This window comes from Hemitrygon akajei, chromosome 24, assembly GCF_048418815.1.
Source record: "Hemitrygon akajei chromosome 24, sHemAka1.3, whole genome shotgun sequence".
Classification (NCBI taxonomy): Eukaryota; Metazoa; Chordata; class Chondrichthyes; order Myliobatiformes; family Dasyatidae; genus Hemitrygon; species Hemitrygon akajei.
In genome coordinates this window covers 10,071,108-10,092,217 of record NC_133147.1, presented here as the reverse complement: position 1 = coordinate 10,092,217, position 21,110 = coordinate 10,071,108, and the positions used below count along the sequence as shown (strand labels likewise).

Here is a 21,110-nt window from a genome sequence, read left to right as displayed (position 1 = left end):
GACGTGTGCTCTTCCAAGTTCACTTCCCCTTATCAAAAATCAAAAATCTAAAATTTTGAGAACTGACATGCCCCCACCACTGGAAAATTTCACAAGCCACTGGGAACGTTCCCCGCCGATACCTGCGCATCTCAAATAGTTCCCAGCAGTCACACCAAACAGGTAATGAAAAGTAGAACACTGCATCGAGCAGTGTTTGAAAAATGAAGATCTTCATTGTGTATTGAAAGAGCAGATTCATCAGCATCGGAGTGGACCACAGCTGCTCAACAGTGTGCTGACCATGGAACAAGCAAAAGCTGAAAAGTGAAGGTAACTGTGAATATTCAGCAGGCTGGTTGCAGAACTTTTAAAAAGGCACTGTATTAAATTTTTTAAGGATTTAAACAATTTTAAAGAAAAAGCGCATATAGGAGCCACGTATTTATTTTCTGTCTTTACTTTATTTTGAGTTGCTCTTTATCACGGGTTACAGTAATCTGTCGCACAGGCCAGGGTGTGGTAGGTCTAACAAGTATAGTCATGTATTCACCACTTCTGCCATGAGTTTAGTTAGCGACAGATGGAGCAAGGGATGAATTTTTTTGCTAACTTCACTTAAAGCTAGTTCCATAAACTGTTAAAGATTAATTTTGTTACTGCTGTCTTTGATCATTCCTCTTTGCTGGTTTCATAATAAAGGATTGACCGTAATATTTCCCCGACTTGGAACTCAGTTAATTGGAAGCACACCAGCGTCAATCCCCTCACTCAGCCTCTCAGCGGTCTTCCTTTGTTTTGCAAGTCACTGCTGTAGCGCCCGCTGATCACAAAGCAGAGAAATTGTGAAGATCGTCGCTGATGAAAATCTAACTGCAGAACAAGTCTGCAATGCAAATTGTTTTTATACCTTACGTAAAACCCAAGTAAACTACGAATACGGGTACTGTAAGTTGTAACGGCATCGCAGGCGAAGACCGATTCAGGTATTCTCCCAATGCTGCGTTGCAGCTTTTGTTACCCTGCACACACTCTGTACATGGCATGCAATAATTTTTGCTGTAAAGTACATATGGCTCCTCAAGGTTGTTATAGCTGGAGCTGTTAATGCGGACAAGCTTCCTCTGCTATTAAAGGCGTGTGCCTCAATTAGCCTCTGACAACCAAGTCCAGCCCCTGGCCTTCACCTGTGGCTTAGTTACCAAGCCCAGGAGAACCACACAAACTGACAGAAGGCGCAAAGGCGGGTTATCGGTGCCTTAAAACCAGTCACTTCGGGCAGATGGGGCTTGTCAGCCAAGGCAGGTCATCTGGAAGGAAAACTGATCTCAAAGTTCTGCTGTCTTGTAGCCATACCCACTCATGGGGAAGGCTTCAGGAGTAAATTCAGAGCGAAAAGTCTGAACCTGGACCCCCTAGTGCAGCCCTACGTCAGGTTCAGCTCTGACTGGCAAGTCCTGCGATGCTGCCTGGCTGTATCGGTCTCTGCCATTCCTTTGGGCTCATCAAATGCATGGGGTGGGGGGAGCTTGCTCCATGGGCAACAGCTTGCTCTACACATCGTACTGCCGTGCTTGAATATCTAGACAGCTAGGATGCAAATGACCATATAACAATTACAGCACGAAAACAGGCCATTTTGGCCCTTCGAGTCCGTGCCAGACGCTTACTCTCACAAATATCCACGGTCGACCCTGACCGACAGAGGCCTCATTCGCCAAGTACGTGTCATGGACAAGTGTAGACGAAGACCGCTCAGTTGAACACAAGTTCAGTCAGAAATGATAGTGATCCCAAGCTATCTCATTATATATTCCAAAATCCAAAGGGAGAAATCAGAAATGTGAAACACTTCTGGCCCCAAGCCCGGCAGATAAAGGGGATCCAACCTGTATCTGAGGGATACAGGAGCCTGAAGACCCACACTCAATGTTTCAGGAACAGTTGCTACCCTCCTGCCATCAGATTTCTACGGTCCACTCAAACACTACGACAATAACACACACAAACTGCTGGAGGAACACAAGAAGCAAGGTAGAGCCTATGGAAAAGAGTCAACAGTCAACATTTCAAGTCAAGACCCCTCATCAGGACTGGGAAGGAGAAAAGTCAGAGGTGGTGGTGAAGGGGAGGAAATGAAGAAATACAAGGTGGCAGGTGATAGGGAAAACCGTGCAATGGGTGGGGGGTGAAGTAAAGAACTGGGAAGTTTATTGGTGAAAGAGCTGGAGAAGGGGGAATTTGGTAGGGGAGGAAAGAAGGCCATGGAAGAAAGGGAAGGGGGAGGAGCACCAGAGGGAGGTGATGGGCAGGTAAGGTGAGAGAGGGAAACAGGAATGGGGAATGGGTGAAGGGGGGGGGGCAATTACCAGAAGTTCAAGAAATTGATGTTCATGCCATCAGGTTGGAGACTACCCAGACGGAATACAAGATGTTGCTCCAACCTGAGTGCACCCTCATTGTGGCAATAGACACACTACCTCTACTCTTTTAAACCATTACTGCAGCTTTATCTTGCACTATCCTGTTGTCACAAAATAAATTTAACATGACATAATAAACCTGATTAATTGCTCCTACATTTGGAATCTATGAATCATGGGCTCAAAAATTCCAAACCATCCCATTAGAAACAATACACCCTTGCAGAAAGTTAAAACAGCATTTTACTTCAGGCAAACCTTTGTTTACTGAGATCCAGGTCCTTCAAGTCACACCACCCAGCAATTTCCTGATTTAATCTCAACCTAATCACAGGACAATCTACAACGATCAGTTAACCTACCAACTGGTAAGTCTTCAGACTGTGGGAGGAAACCCACGCGGTCACGGGGAGAACGTAGAAACTCCTTACAGACAGCAGAGGGAACCGAACCCAAGTTGCCTGTACTGTAATGTGTTGTGCTAACCACTGCGCTACCTTACAAAACCAGTAGAGCAAGCCGTTTCACATACAGCTTCAGCCTTCTGATACACATGGGGGGGGAGAATTCTTCATTCAAGCATGCGTGGCCAAAGTCATAGTATTAAAAATATGGCTGACATCTCTGCCCATGCAACCTTCATTGGGACGTGAATTACAAGCTCAGAACTGCTTGGAGCTATGTCCGGGAACAGGAGAAACAGGTAACGATACGTTCTGCAGAAGCTGCAGCAAGGCAAGGGATAAAACAAGGTCCAGGCAAGGAGTGTTTACAGAGTGCGCAGTCAGTCCAGACAAGGGAGGCCTTTAAAGAGCATAGCTTCCTTTTGCACAGCAGGGGACTGGAGCCATTTGGCATACAGAGACAATACAAGATATAATCAACACGTACAAACAAGCTGGATGAACTCAGCAGGTCGGGCAGCATCCGTGGAAACCAGCAGTCGATGTTTCGGGCCGAGACCCTTCGTCAGGTCTCGGCCCGAAACGCTGACTGCTCGTTTCCACGGATGCTGCCCGACCTGCTGAGTTCATCCAGCTTGTTTGTACGTGTTGATCTGACCACAGCATCTGCAGTGTACTTTGTGTTTACAAGATATAATCAATGGATGCAAGGCAGACTCCAAACATGGGGCCATTACTTTAACTTTGAGGAATCATTGGTCATTAGCTTACAGTTTCCACTGACCCGATATCTGACTGGTTGGGTGGCAAAGGTGGAGATACGTCTCTGTCAAAGGAGGTGTAAGTTGCTCTTTCCCTCGGCTAGCCTGCAGGTCACACTCGGGGGAAGTTGTAACACCCTTCTCCCCACCCCGCAGCTGATCAGGGTCACGGGAAGCCATGGGAGCAGGTGGTGGATGGTCGTGTGAGCAGTAGGTGCACATCACAAGTCCTGGTGATCGCCAACAACAGGCAGACAATAGAGTCATGGAGAAGTACAGGACAGAAACAGGCTCTTTGGCCGATCTAGTCTGTGTCAAACAATTTAAATTGCCTACTCCCATCGACCTGCACTGGGACCATAGCCCTCCATATCAATGTACCTATCCAAACTTCTCTTAAACGTTGAAAGAGAGCTCGCATGCACCACTTGCCTTGCAGCTCATTTCACACCTCAACATCCAAACTGAAATAGCTTCCTCTCAAGTTCCCTCCAAACATTTCACCTTCCACCTTTAACCCATGGCATTTGGTTGTAGTCCCACCGAACCTCAGTGGAAAACTCTGCTTGCCTTTACCCTGTCTATACACCTCAATTTTGTATACATCTATGAAACCTCCTCTCAATCTTCTAAATTCCAAGGAATAACGTCCTAACCTATTCAATGTTTCCTTATAACTCAGATCCTCCAGACCTGGCAACATCCTTGTAAATCTCTGAAGAGTATTGATAATGGCTGGGGTCAGCCATCTTGCAAAGACACTGCCCAGAAGCTGGCAATGGCAAACCACTTCTGTAGAAATCTTTGCCAAGAACAATCATGGCCATGGAAAGACCGTGATCACCCACGTCATGTGACACAGTCCGTAACAAACAAACGATCGTGATTGGTGCTTGATCAGGCAAATACGAAATCTGAACAGTTCACCAAATGACCAATATCATTATCATTATGTTATCATAAGTTGGTCAATTCTGCACAGAAGTGGCAATTCAGTTCAAACTTAAAACAGTTTGGTGACAGAGGCCATGTCTTTCACCTTGCGCACAATTAAATAACTGACAAAATGTTGGAGGAACTCAGCAGGTCAGGTAGCATCTATGGGGAAAGAAAAAAAAAGTACAGTCGATGTTTCAGGTCAAAACATCGACTGTACTCCTCCCTCCTCCCCCCCCCCCCCACAGATGCTGCCTGGCCTGCCGAGTTCCTCCAGCATTTTGTCTGTGTTGCTCGGATTTCCAGCAACTGCAGATTCTCTCGCGTTTGCACAAGTAAAGTGTGACTGGGGAAGGAGGGCAAGTTTTCAGAGTCTAGTCAACTGTCAATGACAACTGCCATCTGTGTCACCGGCAGTTACCAATTAACTACAAGCACAGCTGGAAACTGTGGTGTCTTTGGCCATGACCACGTCACTTTATCAAAACCCTGGCAATTGAAAACTATACAAAGGAAAGCTATCTGCTGCATCTCTTATTTTTCTGATCCTTGGATCAAGAATGTGAGGAGTTCTAATTCTTAATGATCGCTTGAAGTTGAAATTAAGTGAAGAGCTGAGAAGCAAAGAAGATGGTTTCTCTGAAAAAATCCACCACCTTTATAATCCAGATAACAGAAATTCCTTAGACAAGAATAAACCAATCAACAGGTGCACAATTACATCACATGGGTAGGGTGCTACACTTAACCAATGAAAAATGAGAAAGGTGGAAAACTTGTGTGACTGCTATACCGCTTTCTGCCAGCAAGTGGGGACAAGCCAACACATACTGTGAAAAATAAGTGTTTAAAAAAGTACAAATGATTAAACTTGACTTTGGTCTTATATTAATCTATCTAATATCTTAAAGTTTTAAAAACAGTAGATTCCAACAACGCACAAGGTGCAAGAATGTTGACCACCCATATATCTTAACATTCAGCAACAGAAGATTATAAAGACAATTCTATCAGTAATCAATGGGACAAGGGCAAGATGTCAATAAAATAAACAACAGAAGAATCCAACACGATACAAGATTCATCACGTGAAGTCTTCCCTTTCAAAACTAGCGGACTCTCTAAAAAGAGGCAACAACAGGCTGGCTCTGATACACTGGGGAACTTCTTAAAGGGATTTAAGGTGGACAAGCAAGGGCCAACATTAAAAGAATTAAGTTTAAGATCACTGGCATACGTTGTGAAATTTGTTGTTTGTGGCAACAGTGCAATGTAATAATAAAGCTATCAATTAGAATATAAACATTAGGTGGTGCAAAAAGCAAAAACAAAAATACAGCGAGGTGGAGTTCGTGGGTGCATTGCCCATTCAGAAATCTGATGGTGGTGGGGGTAGAAGCTGTTCATGAAACACTGACCGTCTCCAGGACCCCGTACCACCTCCTCGACGGTGGCAATGAGAACGGGGCATGTCACTGCTCTATGCATAGGAGATAGAGAAATGCAACAATTGCACACTTCCCTAACACTAAAAGAAAGTGCGACCATCATAGCTTACAAGATATATACTAGCTCTTAATTTAAAAAAAAGCAGCAAAGCCCAGGCTTGGGAGCAGCGTAGACGAACCTCTTTTGAGAGATCAGGTTAGGACGCTTTCAATACACATCTATGTAAATGTGGTTTTGAAGTTCGTCTAGAATGTGAATTTGGTTGGTGTTGTGAAATACCAGGATGGAGAGTCTGATCTCAGGGCAATTTAATTGGGCCAACTAATTAATGTGCTGAAATGTACAGCTGGTACAAAAAACAAAAACAGAATCATGTAGGGTGATAAGGTTTGAAATGTTGATCTACAAAAGGTACCTGCTCATTAAATAGGAGCAGCCACTGAACAGAAACATCTGCTACGAGTAGATAAGCTGGCAAGTGTGGCTACAAAAAACACACAAGGTTTGGGGAGAGAAGTGAGGAAGTCTTGCTACAGTTACTGCGAGGCCATGAAACCACACTGGAGTGAGTGTGTGCAGCTTTAGTTTCTGTATAATGCACCATAGTATTATACTGGGCGATGGTGGAGGACTTTACGAGCATCCTGAGTTAAGAGATTATCACACTCTGCTCTACAAACTTTAGTTATCACTAAAAATCTTAGTCACTCCAGCTATATTTATGTATGGGGAGGTCGGGATGCTGGAGATATGGTTTGGGATCCTAGGGGGCAGTAACCCCAAAAAAGTCTGGGAACCACTGATTTAAGTAGTTGATTGCACCTGCCTCCACCACTTCCTCTGGCAGCTCATTCCATTTACCCCAAACATTCAAAAGTTCACAGTAAATTTATCAAAGTTCAGCACTGTACAAAGGTCTTAGGCACATGTATAGCTAGGGTGCCGAAGACTTTTGCACAGTACTGTATTTGTCAATGTGGGGCAGAGAGCGAGTTTGTAAATATGGTGGGAGAAAAGGATGTTTGGAATGGTGAGGGTGGAAGGGTGTGGGACAGGAGACAGGACTGCCAGGGGGAGGGTTTGGCACAGGTGTAGACACACTGAGCTAAGTGAGGTCATTTGATTCTAAAATAAAAATTGGTTTGATAATTACAGAACGACTCTCTGGTGCTCCCCACTCCCTCGCCTCTCCCTTCCCCTTTTCCCAACCATGATTTTCCTCACCCCTTCCCACTCCCAGTAGAGACCCATTATCAGAATTGGGTCCATCACTCACAGATCATGAAACCTGGTTTCTGTGACCACAGAGCAGTGCAATACATAAAATTACTAAAGTCTTCCTGCCCTTGATAGTGCTGATTAACTTTCCAAGATTCTACAACTTTTGATCTTGTGCAGTAGCATCCCCCCCCCATACCATATGTTGATGCAGCCAGTAAGAATGCTCCCCACGGTATATTTGTAGAAGTTTGAGTGTTTTAGTTGACAAGCCAAATCTCTTCAAACTCCTGATGAAATATGGCTGCTGTCGTGCCTTGTTTGTAGCTGCATCGATATGTTGGGACCAGGTTAGGTCCTCAAGGATTGACACCCAGAAACTTGAAACTGCTGACTCTCTCCACTTCTGATCCCTCTATGAGGACCGGTGTGTGTGCCCTCATCTTACATTTCCTGAAGTCCACAATCAGCTCTTTGGTCTTGCTGGCATTGAGTGCAAGGTTGTTGCCGCAACATCACTCCACTAGCTGATATATCTCGCTCCTGTACATCCTTTCGTCACTATCTGAAATTGTGCCAACAAAGGCTGCATCATCAGCAAATTTATAGATGCTGTTTGCGCTTGCCTCGCCACACAGTCATGGGTGTAACGAGTAGAGCAGTGAGCTAAGCTCACGTCCCTGGGAGCGCCAGTGTTAATTGTCAGTGAAGTGGAGATGTTATTTCCAATCTGCACAGATTGTGGTCTTCCTGTTAGGAAGTCGAGGATCTGGTTGCAGAGAGAGGCAGAAGCCTAGGTTGAGTAGCTTTTCGATCAGGACCATAGGAATGATGGTGTTAAATGCTGAGCTATAGTCAATAGTGCTCGGTGTCGGAGGGCTGGTCGGAGGCACGAAGTTGTCGGAAGTTTTCGGACGGACTCACAGTTGGCTGTGCTCGGGTGCTTCCAGAGGCTGCATCGGGAAGTTTTGCCACGTTGGAGGTTTCTTCCTTCTGCCATCTGCGTGAGATGATGGGCTATCTGGGACTTTGAGACTTTTTTTTTACCGTGCCCATGGTCTGCTCTTATCAAATTATGGTATTGCTTTGCACTGTTGTAACTGTATGTTATAATTATGTGGTTTTTTTGGTCAGTTAGTCTTGGTCTGTCTTGTGTTTATGTGATATCATACTGGAGGAACATTGAATTTCCCCTTGGGGATGAATAAAGTATCTATCTATCTATCTATCTATCTATCTAATAAACCGCATCCTAACAGGCACTTGCGTTGTCCAGGTGATCACAGGTTGCGTAAGAGCCATTGAGATTACATCTGCTGTAGATCTATTGTGGTGATAGGCAAATTGTAGTCGGTCCAGATCCTTCCTGAAATAGGTGTTGATTCTAGCCACGACCAAGCTCCCAAACCAGTTCATCACTGCAGATGTGAGATGACAGCTGCTGAGGCAGCTCATTGTTCTTCTTTGGTATTGGTACAATTGTTGCCCCTTTAAAGCAGGTGGGAGCATCTGACTGTAGCAGATAGAGGTTGAAAATGTCTTTGAATACTCCCACCAGTTGACTGACACAGGTTTTCAGGGCCTTACCAGGAACTCCATTGGGTCCCGCTACCTTGCGAGGGTTCACCCTCTTGAAAGACTGCCTGATGTTGGCCTCCAAGATAAATCACACGGTCATCAGGAGCAGTTATCCTCATAACTGCACAGTCGAAGCAGAATTAGGCCATTCAGCCCATCAGGCCTTCTCCACCATTGCACGATGACTGATTTATTCTCCCCCTCAAACCCAATCTCCTGCCGGAAATCACAGGAAAGCAGCATCCATTATCAGGGACCCCCCACCACCCAGGATATGCTCTCCTCTCGCTGCTCCCATCAAGGTACAGGAGCCTCAGGACTCACGCCACCAGGCTCAGGAACAGTTAATACTCCTCAACCATCAGGCTCTTGAACCAGGGTGGATAACTTCACTTGCTCAATCATTGAAATGTCTCCACAACCAATGGTCTTGCTTTCAAGGACTCTTCATATCCTGTTCTCAATATTTATTGCTTATTATTTCTCCTTTACGTATTTGCAGCTTGGCATCTTCTGCACTGAGTGCTCTAGTTGGTGTAGCCTTTCAAGTTAATACGCTTAGATCTGCTGAGTATGCCCACAAGAAAATGAATCTCAGGGTTGTATATGGCGACACATATATTATGATATTAAATTTACTTTGAACTTTACTTAAATTATAAATGTTTATTAGTGTAATTCACTTATGTATCACTTTCTACTTCTGCCACAAGACAACAAATTTCACGACGTAGGCCGCTGATGTGAAACCCAATTCTGATTCAATCAATGTCACAGGTGACAGCCTCCCATTCCCCGATAATAGCTCATGTAGTTCTGGGCTAGCAATTCACGTTTCAAAGGTTGAATGGTCAGAGACTAAGCAATGCCCCATAACAGAAGGATCTGGCCATTCCGCCAGTCGAGTTTTGCTCAACAATTCGAACATTTATTATCCCAATGCCAGGCCCGTCTTTGGCCAAGTATACATGATTAATTCTCCCCAGGATTAGAAGAGGCTCAGGCTGTATTTAAAGCAGCTTGATCTACCACTTAAGGGTTCCCCACTGTATAAAATAAAATATTAAAGAATACAGACCTCCATCTACTTACTCTCTCCTCATGCAAAACCTGCCATCACTAGTTAAGTGAATCTTTGCTCAGTGGCATGTCCTTTCTCAGACAAGCAGCTTGGAATGGCACAATATATTCCAGTTATACAACTGCACTCATATTCTGTGCACGCCTTCACCAAGGCCTTACACAAGTGTACAACTTCACTCATAGACAGCAGGAGCCATTTCAGAACAGCACATATTCTCTATCCAATGACCCTTTCACCTACTCTAGATCAATCTAAACCTTCCCTCCATTTTTCTATCATCTATGTGTCTCTTAAACCACCCAACTCTGCCACCACTCCTGGCAGGGCACTACTTCTATACTTCCCTCCAATCACCTTAAAATTAAGCCGTCTCATATTAGCCACTTCCACCCTGGGAAAAATTCTCTGGCTGTCCACCGTGCCAGTCATCATCTTGAACACTTCTATCAAATCAATACGTCTGTCAAGTCTCCTCTCATTGCCTTTCACTCTAAAGAGAAAAGCCCTAGCCAGACATGCTCCCTAACCCAAGTAGCATCCTGGTAAATCTCCACTGCACCCTCTGAAGTTTCTGCGTCATGAGCCACCCAGACAATATTCCAAGTGCGGTTTTATACAACTACATTACCTCACAGCTCCTGAACTCAGTCCCCTGACTAATTAAAACCAACACCTTCTTAACAACCTATCAAATTGTGTGGGAACTTTGAAGGATCTAGGGAGTGGAACCACTCTTAACCGAATTCTTAAAATACTACTTGCTCCCCTAGTCACCTGCAAGATGGTCTTTGAGTACTTGGGCCCATGGGCAGATCTCTGTTCAATGTCTTGTTTTTGAGTGCCATCCTGTCATTGTTGGCTCATGGCAACCCTTTGGATAGTCTACTTGTCCATGGGTTTTCATGGAAAGATGCAGGAGTAGATCGCCAGGCCTTTCTTGTGTGCAGATACTGCTGCTGCCCAGGTTGGGCCCCAGCCAGATTCGAACCGAGGACCATCCACCTCGAAGTCCAGTGCCGACGCCACTACACCACCAGCCAATCTCTTACCATTTAATAGATACACCGCTGCACAAAATTGTATGATCTCACGTTTTCAGCTTTATAACGTTATATTAAACCGCAAGACATTGGAGCAGAATTGGGCCATTTAACATTTGAGTCAGCTCCACCACATTTATTTCCCTCTTCTCGTTTCCTGCAATAATCTTTGACACCCTGACTAATCATGATTTATCAACGTCCACTTTAAATATACCCAATGTCTTGGCCTCCACAGCTGCCTGTGGCAATGAATTCTACAGATTCACCACCCTCTAGCTAAAGAAATTCCTCCATCTATCTGTTCTAAAAGGAAGACTTTCTATTCTAAGGCTGTCCCCTCTGGCCTTAGATTCCTCCAACTTGAGGAACATCCTCTCAACATCCACTCCATCAAGGCCCTTTAATAGGTTTCAATGAGATCCTCCCTCATTCTTCTAAACTCCAGTGAGAATAAACCCAGAGTCATCATAAGCTCCTCCTATGCCAGGACCATTTTCAAACACCGTGCAAACCTCATGCATGCACAGGTTACACCCATCCATTCGTAGACAATATTCTTTCATCCTCGAGGAAATCTACAGATGCTGGAAATTCAAACAACAACACACACAAAATGCTGGTGGAACGCAGCAGGCCAGGCAGCATCTACAAGGAGAAGCACTGTTGACATTTCGGGCTGGAAGGGTCCCGGCCTGAAACGTCGACAGCGCTTTTCCTTATAGATGCTGCCTGGCCTGCTGTGTTCCACCAGCATTTTGTGTGTGTTATTCTTTCATTCTCATTTGGTTCCTTCTTAAGATTGAGATTTGAAGAACTGAGCTACCTCCGCCCCACCTTCAAAAAAAAATGGATCCCTGCCCACTACTGTGCAGGTTTTGTACTGTGCATGGGTTAGGGTTCTTTCTACAGTACATCTGCAGAATGATGTGAGTGTGGATGAGCCAAGACCAGATCTCTTCTGCCTCCTCAAAAAGTAGAGGCATTGGTCAGCTTTCCTGACGGAGTAGGATGTGTGTGTGTGCAACGTGCACTCCCGGAGTGTAAAACTGCCTGCAGCTTCCACTGCTGTGCTGCCCATTTAACCCGGGGGGGGGGGGGGGTGAGTTCTCCTGAAATACATCAAATTCAAAGATTATCTCAATCCTCAGACTAACTGCCATTTCTGGTAACTTTGTGCCTCTTCCTTTATGTAAGCATCATCATGTGCTGTGTCATATAACGTGGCCGATCCTTTCTTGGTAATTTTTCTCTCCCTACAGAAGAGGTTTGCCATTGCCTGCTTCTGGGCAGTGTCTTTACAAGACGGGTGACCCCCAACCATTATCAATACCCTTCAGAGATTGTCTGACTGGCGTCAGTGGTCACATAATCAGGACTTGTGATGTGCACCAGCTGCTCATACGACCATCCACCACCTGCTCCCATGGCTTCATGTAACTCTAATCGGGGGCTGAGCAGGTGCTACACCTTGCCCAAGAGTGACTTGTAGGCTAGCAGAGGGAAGAAGCATCTGGCACCTCCTTTACAGACATTGCCACCTCGTCACACTGATTTCAAAGGCACAAATTTTGCACCTTGTTATTTGTTAAGGTATGGTAATATTACCTTGTGCTGTGCTTGAGTCATATGGACTGGGTTGTGCACCTTGGCTCAGAGAAACATTCTTTTGCTTGGCAGTATTCATGTATGCATTTATATGGTTGATTGACAGTGAACTTGAAATGACTCATCCTGCTGGGTTTTCAGCCCTTAAAAGGAACATTAATGCAACTTGCATATTATTAAATCACTGCCCACAAGCATTCTTTTTGACATAGACTTCCCATCAACCACAACCAACTCCCCTCAAGCTTTAACAAACAAGGAACTGTGCAAATGCTGGAAATCCAGAGCAACAATCAAAATGCTGGGGTTACTCAGCAGGACAGGCAGCACCTCATGCTTTTAGTTACTCGGTTCAAATGCAAAACCTTAGCTTCATACTTTTCAAACTCTAAATTTTTAATCATGTTATGATCACTCTTCCCCTTGATAAGAATGTTTAGTCTGCGCAGTGCATGAAGCAAGATCAACCTTGCCCAGCTGTTGCTTCAACAACAATCTAGAGAAAAAAAAAACTCCCACACACATTCCATAAATTTCCTTTGTCACAGCAAGATTGAACCTACCTGGCCTTTAATGAAACCTGGTTCATTTGTAAATGCACCCAGGTTCGGGGCAACAGTCTTGCTTGACAGTATGCACGTATATAGATAAATGACAATAAACTTGACTCCAAGTTACTAGAATTATTACTCACACCTCTATAGAGGCAACCAAACAAACTCGGCCAGCTTCATCATGGGCACAAACTTTGGAGAGGGTGCAAGAGAGACTACCGTAGTTTAGAGGGCACGCGCTATCATGAGGTGCTGGATTATCTTGGGCTGTTTTCTCTGGCGTGCCAGAGGCCGAGGGGAGATCTGATAGAGGTTTACAAGGTATGAGGTGCATAAATAGAGTGGACAGAGAGTATCTGTTTCCCAGGGTAGAAAGTCTAATATCAGAGGGCATACATTGAAGTGACAGGGGGTAGGTTCAATGGGGATGTGAGGGGCAAGTATTTTTTAAAACTCAGAATGGTGGATGCCTGGAATGCACTGCCTGGTACGATGGTAGAGGCAAATACATTAGAGGCTTTTAAGAGACAAACTCTTTCTGGGCTTCAAGCTAGGTACAGGTGTCGATTATAACTGACGTTTCGTTGACAAACTACCATCTTCAGGGATAATGCTTGGGCATGTCTAGTCAGATGGTATTTGTACACCTGTATTCCATCCCTCCCAACTGGATGAGGACCAAATGATCAGGTTTCTGCTCTCCCACCTTGTTTACAATCAAATTCCAGTTTTTACTTTGAGCGATACCTTCATCTACATTAAAATTCTTTTCCTCTAGTTTTATTTCAATGGCTTCCTATACAAGGCAGTCCCAAAAGCCACTGGCACAGCACAGTAGTTCTGTGCTGAAGACAATCCCAAGGCCATTGCGAATGCAATGTTCTGCTACTGTCTATTTCTCTTTTAAGAGACATTTGGATGGGCACATGGATGCAAGGAAGATGGAGGGAAATGGACGTGGTGTAGGTAGGAGACAGTGTTTGAGTGGTTTTGATTTGCTTTTTAACTGGTTCAGCACAAAACTGTGGGCCAAATAGCCTGTTTCTGCACTGTACTCTATGTACTATTGTCTACTTGGACTTTAATTCCTACCAATATCCTTTGCCATTTCTGAGTGCAAAGCACATAATCCATCAAGGCCAACAGAATTGCTCAGTACTGCCCTGATCTCCTTCCTTGTTTAGAGGGCTTTCCTTGTTCCCTGTTCCACCCAAATACTAATCAGATGGAATATACAATCTGTGTCCACATTACAGGCATCTCCTGTACTTAATAAAGTGGCCATTAAGCGTACGTTCGCGGTCTTCTGCTGCTGAAGCCCATCCACATCAAGTTTCAATGTGTTGTGCATTCAGAGATGCTCTTCTACACACCACTGTTGCAACAAACACATTTGAGTTACTGTCACCTTTCCATCAGCTTGAACCAGTCTGGCCATTCTCCTCTGACCTCTCTCATTAACCAAGCATTTTTGCACACAGAACTGCCGCTCTCCAAGTCTTTGTTTCTTGCACCATTCTCTAAACTCTAGAGCAGGGGTTACACCTTTCTTTAATGCCATGGACCCTTACCATTACCCCTGCTCTACAGACTGTTAAACTCCCAAGAGATCAGTTTAGGATACTCAAATCACCCTGTCTGGCACCGACAATCATTCCACAATCAAAGTCACTTAGATCACATTACTTCGCCATTCTGATGTTTGGTGTGAACAACAACTGAACCTCTTGACCCTGCTTTTATGCACTGGGTTGCTGCCACTTGATTGGCTGATTAGATATTTGCATTAATGAGCAGCTGTATCTAATAAAGTGGCCACCGACTGTACAGTTGGCCGTCCTCATCCGCGGGGGATTGGTTCCGAGACCCCCCCCCCGCGGATACCAAAAAACACGGATGCTCAAGTCCCTTATTTAACCTGGCTCAGTGCAGTGGAGCTCTGAATCCGCAGTGTTTCTGTTCACAAAAATAATCACGATCACGTCTGAAAGTAAGGTGGAAGTAATGAAGCAATCGGAAAGAGGTGAAACGTCATCGGAAAAGTGTTAGGCTACAGTCGGTCAACGATTGGAACAATTTTAATGGAGCATGTGAAAGGCCCTGCCCCGATGAAAGCTACAATTATTATTAAACAACGCAGTGGTTTAATTATTGAAATACATATGTTTCTTAAGTGTTTATATGCATAGAAAGGTAAAATATGTACTATACACTGAAAAGCATTTGACTAACTGACGCTAAATAATACCGGATGTACCTGTCCCGACTTCAAATCCGACTTAAAGACGGATTTAGGAATGGAACTCGTTCATAACCCAGGGACTGCCAGTACTTTTAAATCATCTCTAGATTACTTATAATACCTAATACAACGTAAATGCTATGTAAAAAGTTGTTATACTGTATTGTTTAGGGAATAATGACAAGAAAAAAAAGTCTGTACATGCTCAAGCGAGTGCTGGAGAGAGAGATTCCGGGTTTTCCCGATCTGCGGTTGGTTGAATCCGTGCATATGGAACCCGCGGATAAGGAGGGCCGACTGTACAGCACGTGGCTTTGATCACTCCACAGCCATGATCTAGCAGTGACAAGCATCACATCCACCCATTTCTACTGATGCCATCAGTTCCCCTAACACACACGTTACAAGGTTGTCATTTTAATATATTCCCATACACAAACCCCCTTCCACTTTTCCACTCTCACTGTGACAATAAATGGACACCACTCAAAAATAACTGATGAATTTTGCTGTGGTAAAACAAAGGGACCTGGGTAGACAGATCCACAATTCCCTGAAAGTGCCATCACCAGTAGATGGGGCCATAATCAATTTTGGACACATTGGTCTTCACAAAGCAGGAGTTGGGAGTGTTATGTTGAACACAGCACTAGAAACAGGAGCAGGAGTCGGCCATCTGGCCTGTTGAGCCTGCTCTGCCATTCAATAAGAACATGGCTGGTCTGGCCATGAACTCGTCTCCACCTACCTATCTTTTCCCCATAATCCTTTATTCCCTGAACCGTAGGAGAATGAGGAGAGGTTTGATACAGATATGCAAAATTGAGGGGTTCAAATACACACAGGCTTTCCCCCCCACTGAGGTTGGGCAAGACTAGAACTAGAGGACATGGGTTAAGGGTAAAAGGTGAAATATTTAAAGGGAAGCCGACGGGGAACTTCTTCACTCAGAGGGTGTGAGAGTGTGGGACAAGCTGCCAGTGCTAGTGTTAGGTGTGTATTTGATTACAACATTCAAGAGAAGTTTGGATAGGTATGTGGATGGGAAGGGGTGTGGAGGGCTATGGTTCCGGTGCAGATCGATAGGACCAGGCAGTTTAAATGGATCGGCATGGACCAGACGGACTGTTTCTGTGTGGTGGTGCTCTGCGACTCAATGGAACCGAAGCAGGTGAGATGGAAGCAAAGACAAGCTGGATAACATTAGGCCAGTAACGAGGTGGATGAATACACAAAACACTGGAGCAGGAGTTCCCATCCTGGGGTCCACAGACCCTTTTGCTTGATGGTATTGGTCCATGGTATAAAAAAGGTCGGGAACCCTTGTGCTGGAAGAACTTAGCAGATCAGGGAGCAAGCATGGACAGTTGATGACTTGGGTTGAGACACACTTCATCAAGACCAGGGGTCCCCAACTTCTTTATGCCATGGACCAATACCATTAAGCAAGGGGTCTGTGAACCCCAGAATGGCAACCCTTGTGTTGGAGGAGCTTAGCAGATCAAAGGGCATCCATTGAGGGAAATGGACAGTTGATGGTATGGGTCAAGATCCTTCATCTAGATCAGGGGTTCCCAAACTTTATGCTATGGAATCCTACCATTAACCAAGAGGTCCATGAACCCCTGATCTAGACTGTTTATTCTTCTCCACAGATGCTGCCTGACCTGCTGGAGTTCCTCCACAAGATTGTGCTTTGCTCCAGATTCCTGCAACTGTTAATTCCTAATGTCTCCAGCTGAGTGAGTAAACATTACCCTCAGGAGCCCCGACAATCCCACCTTGGACCCAAGTCATCTCGACTCTTCTCCATTCGTTAAAGGGTCAAACAATAAATCAGAGGTGGAAATTAACATTTGGTTCCCCAGTCCAGAACTAAAAACTACTTTAAAGTAGAGCAGTGGAACCAAATCACTGAAATTGCTACAGCTAGCTGTTGTCCAACGCCAACATCAATACCTTCCATGAAAAGCTGTAGGAACTCTGTCAGGTAGCACCCATGGAAAGGAATAAGCCATTGACATTTCAGCCCAAGACCCTTCAGGATTTTTCAAGGGTCTCTGCATGAAACATCAACCGTTTGTTCCCCTCCAGAGATGCTGCCTGATCAGACAAGTTCCTTCAGCATCTCTCGTGTTTATCAGTATCATTCTACTTCAGGGGCTCCCGACCTTTATGTCATGGGAAGCACTGATCTAGATCATTTATTCCTCTCCACAGATGCTGCCAGATCTGCTTCCTTTGCTGCCACAACATCACAAGTCACTGCAATTCAAGATTTCTTCCTGGCCGTTATGAAAAGCATCTTCTGGATATTTATACAACATTCCATCCCGACCATCTCTGATAGATCCCCGTCCACCATCATTTCTGGCAACACTTTACAGCCACCCACTATGTGTAAAAAAAAACTTGCCCCAAACATTTTTGAACTTGTCACCCCTGGGAAGACGACACTGGTCGTCTATCTGCAGGTCTCAATCCTAAATGTCTATTGGAACTCCCGTCAGGCAGTCCGGAGAAAGTGACAGATTTACAGGGTTCTGTAAATACAGGATATCAAGAGAGAGAGAGAGAGACAGACACACACACACACACCTTAACGTCCTTCTGCTGGGAAGGCAGTGAGAATCATATTGGCAGTAGACGCCTCTGATATATCTGTTCAATTAGACTTTTCGTTCCCATTCTGACATGTCTGTCCAAAGCCTTCTCGACTGCACGTACACACACGCACACGCACACGCAAACAAAATGCTGGAGGGACTCAGCAAGTCAGGCACCATCTGTTACGGCATACAAGATATTAATTTCAACAACCAGTCCTCAGATCTGAATGTGGATTGTAGATTGAATACAAAGTGCTGCTCAGAACAATGAGCTTCCTGGATTGTAAACCAGAAAGCAGATTGTAAACCAGGAGATGTTTGCATATGCATGAAAGCAGCTCAAAAGAAAAGACAGCAATGATTAACACAACACACACAAAATGCTGGTGGAACGCAGCAGGCCAAGCAGCATCTATAGGAAGAAGCATTGTCAACGTTTTGGGACGAGACCCTTCATCAGGACTGGAAAGGAAGTAGCCAGAGTAAAAAGTTGGGGGAGGGAAAGGAGGCTAGATAGAGATTCAAATCTCTTATTATCTTTTCTTTCAGTTAGTCCTAACAAAGGGTCTCGGCCCAAAACATCGACAGTGCTTCGTTCTATAGATGCTGCCTGGCCTGCTGTGTTCCACCAGCATTTTGAGAGTGTTGTTCAAATTTCCATCATCTGCAGATTTCCTCGTGTCAGCAGTGATTAACGTTCATCTTGGGTGGCGTGAAGGTCTAGGTGTTTGAAAATTATTTATATTCAGAAGCGGCATTGTCACTGTAGAATCATCTTGCTGCTAACTGTGATCTTTAGCGTACAAAAATGTTGGGTCAGGGAGACTCTTTCCAGAGTGGTCCCAAAGGCTGACGAATAAAGACATCTACACCATCAGCTGTGTGTCTTTCATCAACAGTCACACGGAAAGTAATAAAGAGTCGACGTTTCAGGCTGAGGCCCTTCGTCAGGACTGGATGATGCAGCGATAATCAAAGACCACTCCCTTCCAGGTCATTTTCTGTTTCCCCTCCCACTCCCCCAACACACAATCCAGCAGAAGATACAAGAGCTCAGTGAACACAACACCAGGCTCAGCTCGAGTTTCTATCCCACTGTCGATCAGACTCTTGAACAGATGAGTCTGCAAACTTCCTCACCACACCTTTGCACCCTGTCGACCTGCACCGGTCTATTCTGTAACATTACATTCACTGTGTGGTTTTCTTATCTCACTGCACCTCCGTACGACATGCAAACAGGTTGCCACCACCTTTCGATACAGAGTCACGGAAACAGACACCTCTTCCCATCTAGTCCACAGGGACCCAACGTTCTGCCTCGCCCCACCTACCTGCAGTTGGGCCCTGGCCCTCCGCACGCCTCATTCATCTACCTAGCCAAAATACTCTTAAATGTTACAATCAAAATCTCCTCCACCAGCAGCTCATTCCCCCTTGTGAAGTTTCCCCCTTAAATATTCCACCTTTCACCTTAAACGGTCTTCTAGTTGCACCCAACCCGAGGGGAAAATGTGAAAACGTGCTTACATTCATTCTATCATTATGTGCCATGTCATATGACATAGGTGATCACAGTCCCATGACCATGATTGTTCTTGGCAAATTTTTCGAAAGAAGTGGTTTGCCATTGTCTTCTTCTGGGCAGTGTCTTTACAAGACAGGTGACCCCAGCCATTATCAATACTCTTCAGAGATTGTCTGCCTGGCGTCAGTGGTCACATAACCAGGACTTGTGATGTGCACCAGCTGCTCGTACGACCACCCACCACCTGCTCCCATTGTTTCAAGGGATCCTGATTTGGGGGCTAAGCGGGTGCTACACCTTGCCCAAGGGTAACAGCGCCTTTGGTGAAGGAGATTCTCCACCCAACCACCCATATCCTACCTATACCCCTCGAAATTTTGTGTAGAGTGGACGTGCACAAAATTTCTTCTACACTCCTAGAAATGAAGTCCTAACCTATTCAACCTTTCCCTACAACTCAAGTCCCGGCAACTTTCACTCGGCACTCTTTTCGAGCTTTCAGTGGGTAGGAAGATCAGAACTGCACACAATACTCTTCAGGTTTGGTGTGACCAGACTGGGCGCTTACCTGCACCATTTTCAGGATGCCCGCGCTTCTCTCTCGGATGTCGTCGAACGGGCAACTGCGGGACAGCCGGAGCAACAGCAACAGCAGCGGCTTAAGTTCGGCGGGTGGCTCCTGGAGGGGCGGCGGCGGCGACCTCTCGCCTCCCTGCCGCTCCGGCAATCGCGAATCCAGGCAGCCGAGCACGGTGAGGGCGGCGTTGTCCATCGCCGCCGCCCGGCTCTCCCGCCGCCGGTTCTGCATCAGTTCGCAGTACTTCCTCAACTCTTGGAGGCCGGTCGCGGCTCCGGCGCAACCCGAATTTCCCCGATCCAGCGACATAGCAGCTCCTCAATCAATGCCCACACCTCATCGGAAACTGCAGCGGAAACATGAAACCCAGTGCTGCATTAAAGGCTCCAAACGCTGCCTTACCGTGCATTAAACGTTCACTCTCACGAATGAAATTCTGCATTAAAAAGTTAAGTACTTGCATTAACAATAACCCCATTACAGTAACACTATGCATTGCAAACTTTACCTGAACACTGGCGGAAACTTTTAACATTGGGAATAAGGAATTAATTAACGCTCTGGCAGTAACCGTACACGGATTTATTAACACGATATTTGCAAACTTTACCAGCACTCTGACGATAACGGGACTCCTTCAGCCGAGCTGCAGCTACTTTAGAAAATATTAACAACCTCCGCCACCAGACTCAAGGGATTCCAGCTGACGCAACTTTTTGACACACACATCGCGCAGACACTGCGCGTGCGCGGCGGCCACAAAGGCAGCTGGGGGTTGTAGTGCCACTGGCGGCGCTAGAGGCGCAGCCCTCGCCAAGGGGAACACAGCCTCCCGGCAGGCACCGCGCTAACAGGAGTTCAAGGAACACGCCCACCGCCCGCAAAACAACCAATCAGAGCCCTCCCGGCAATAAACCGGCTGAGTGAGTGAGTTGAGGATGCCTGTGAATTAGCTTCAAATACTGTCACCTAAGCAAGAGGTGCCGTCTCCTAGAAACAGGGACACCCGTACTCTGGTTTTATACCTGACTTGGGGCTACACCTCTTAGTGGGGTTGGAGTTGTAACAGGACCTGCGCTCGCAGAATGGGCAGGGGAGAGTCTGGGAGCAATTAAGACAG

At 45.5% G+C, this 21,110-nt stretch overlaps 1 protein-coding gene across 1 annotated transcript in view; it reads right to left on the bottom strand.

The window, feature by feature from the left end:
• LOC140715860 (sestrin-1-like) overlaps positions 1 to 20,709 on the bottom strand; it is a 116,645-nt gene extending 95,936 nt beyond the window's left edge. The window contains exons 1-2 of the mRNA XM_073028334.1: positions 20,601 to 20,709; positions 19,982 to 20,336 (exon numbers count right to left, since the gene is read on the bottom strand). Coding sequence (XP_072884435.1) covers positions 19,982 to 20,299 — 318 coding nt within the window. The 5' untranslated portion in view covers positions 20,300 to 20,336; positions 20,601 to 20,709. The remainder of the gene's footprint in view (positions 1 to 19,981; positions 20,337 to 20,600) is intronic.
• Between the last annotated feature and the right edge of the window lie 401 nt (positions 20,710 to 21,110).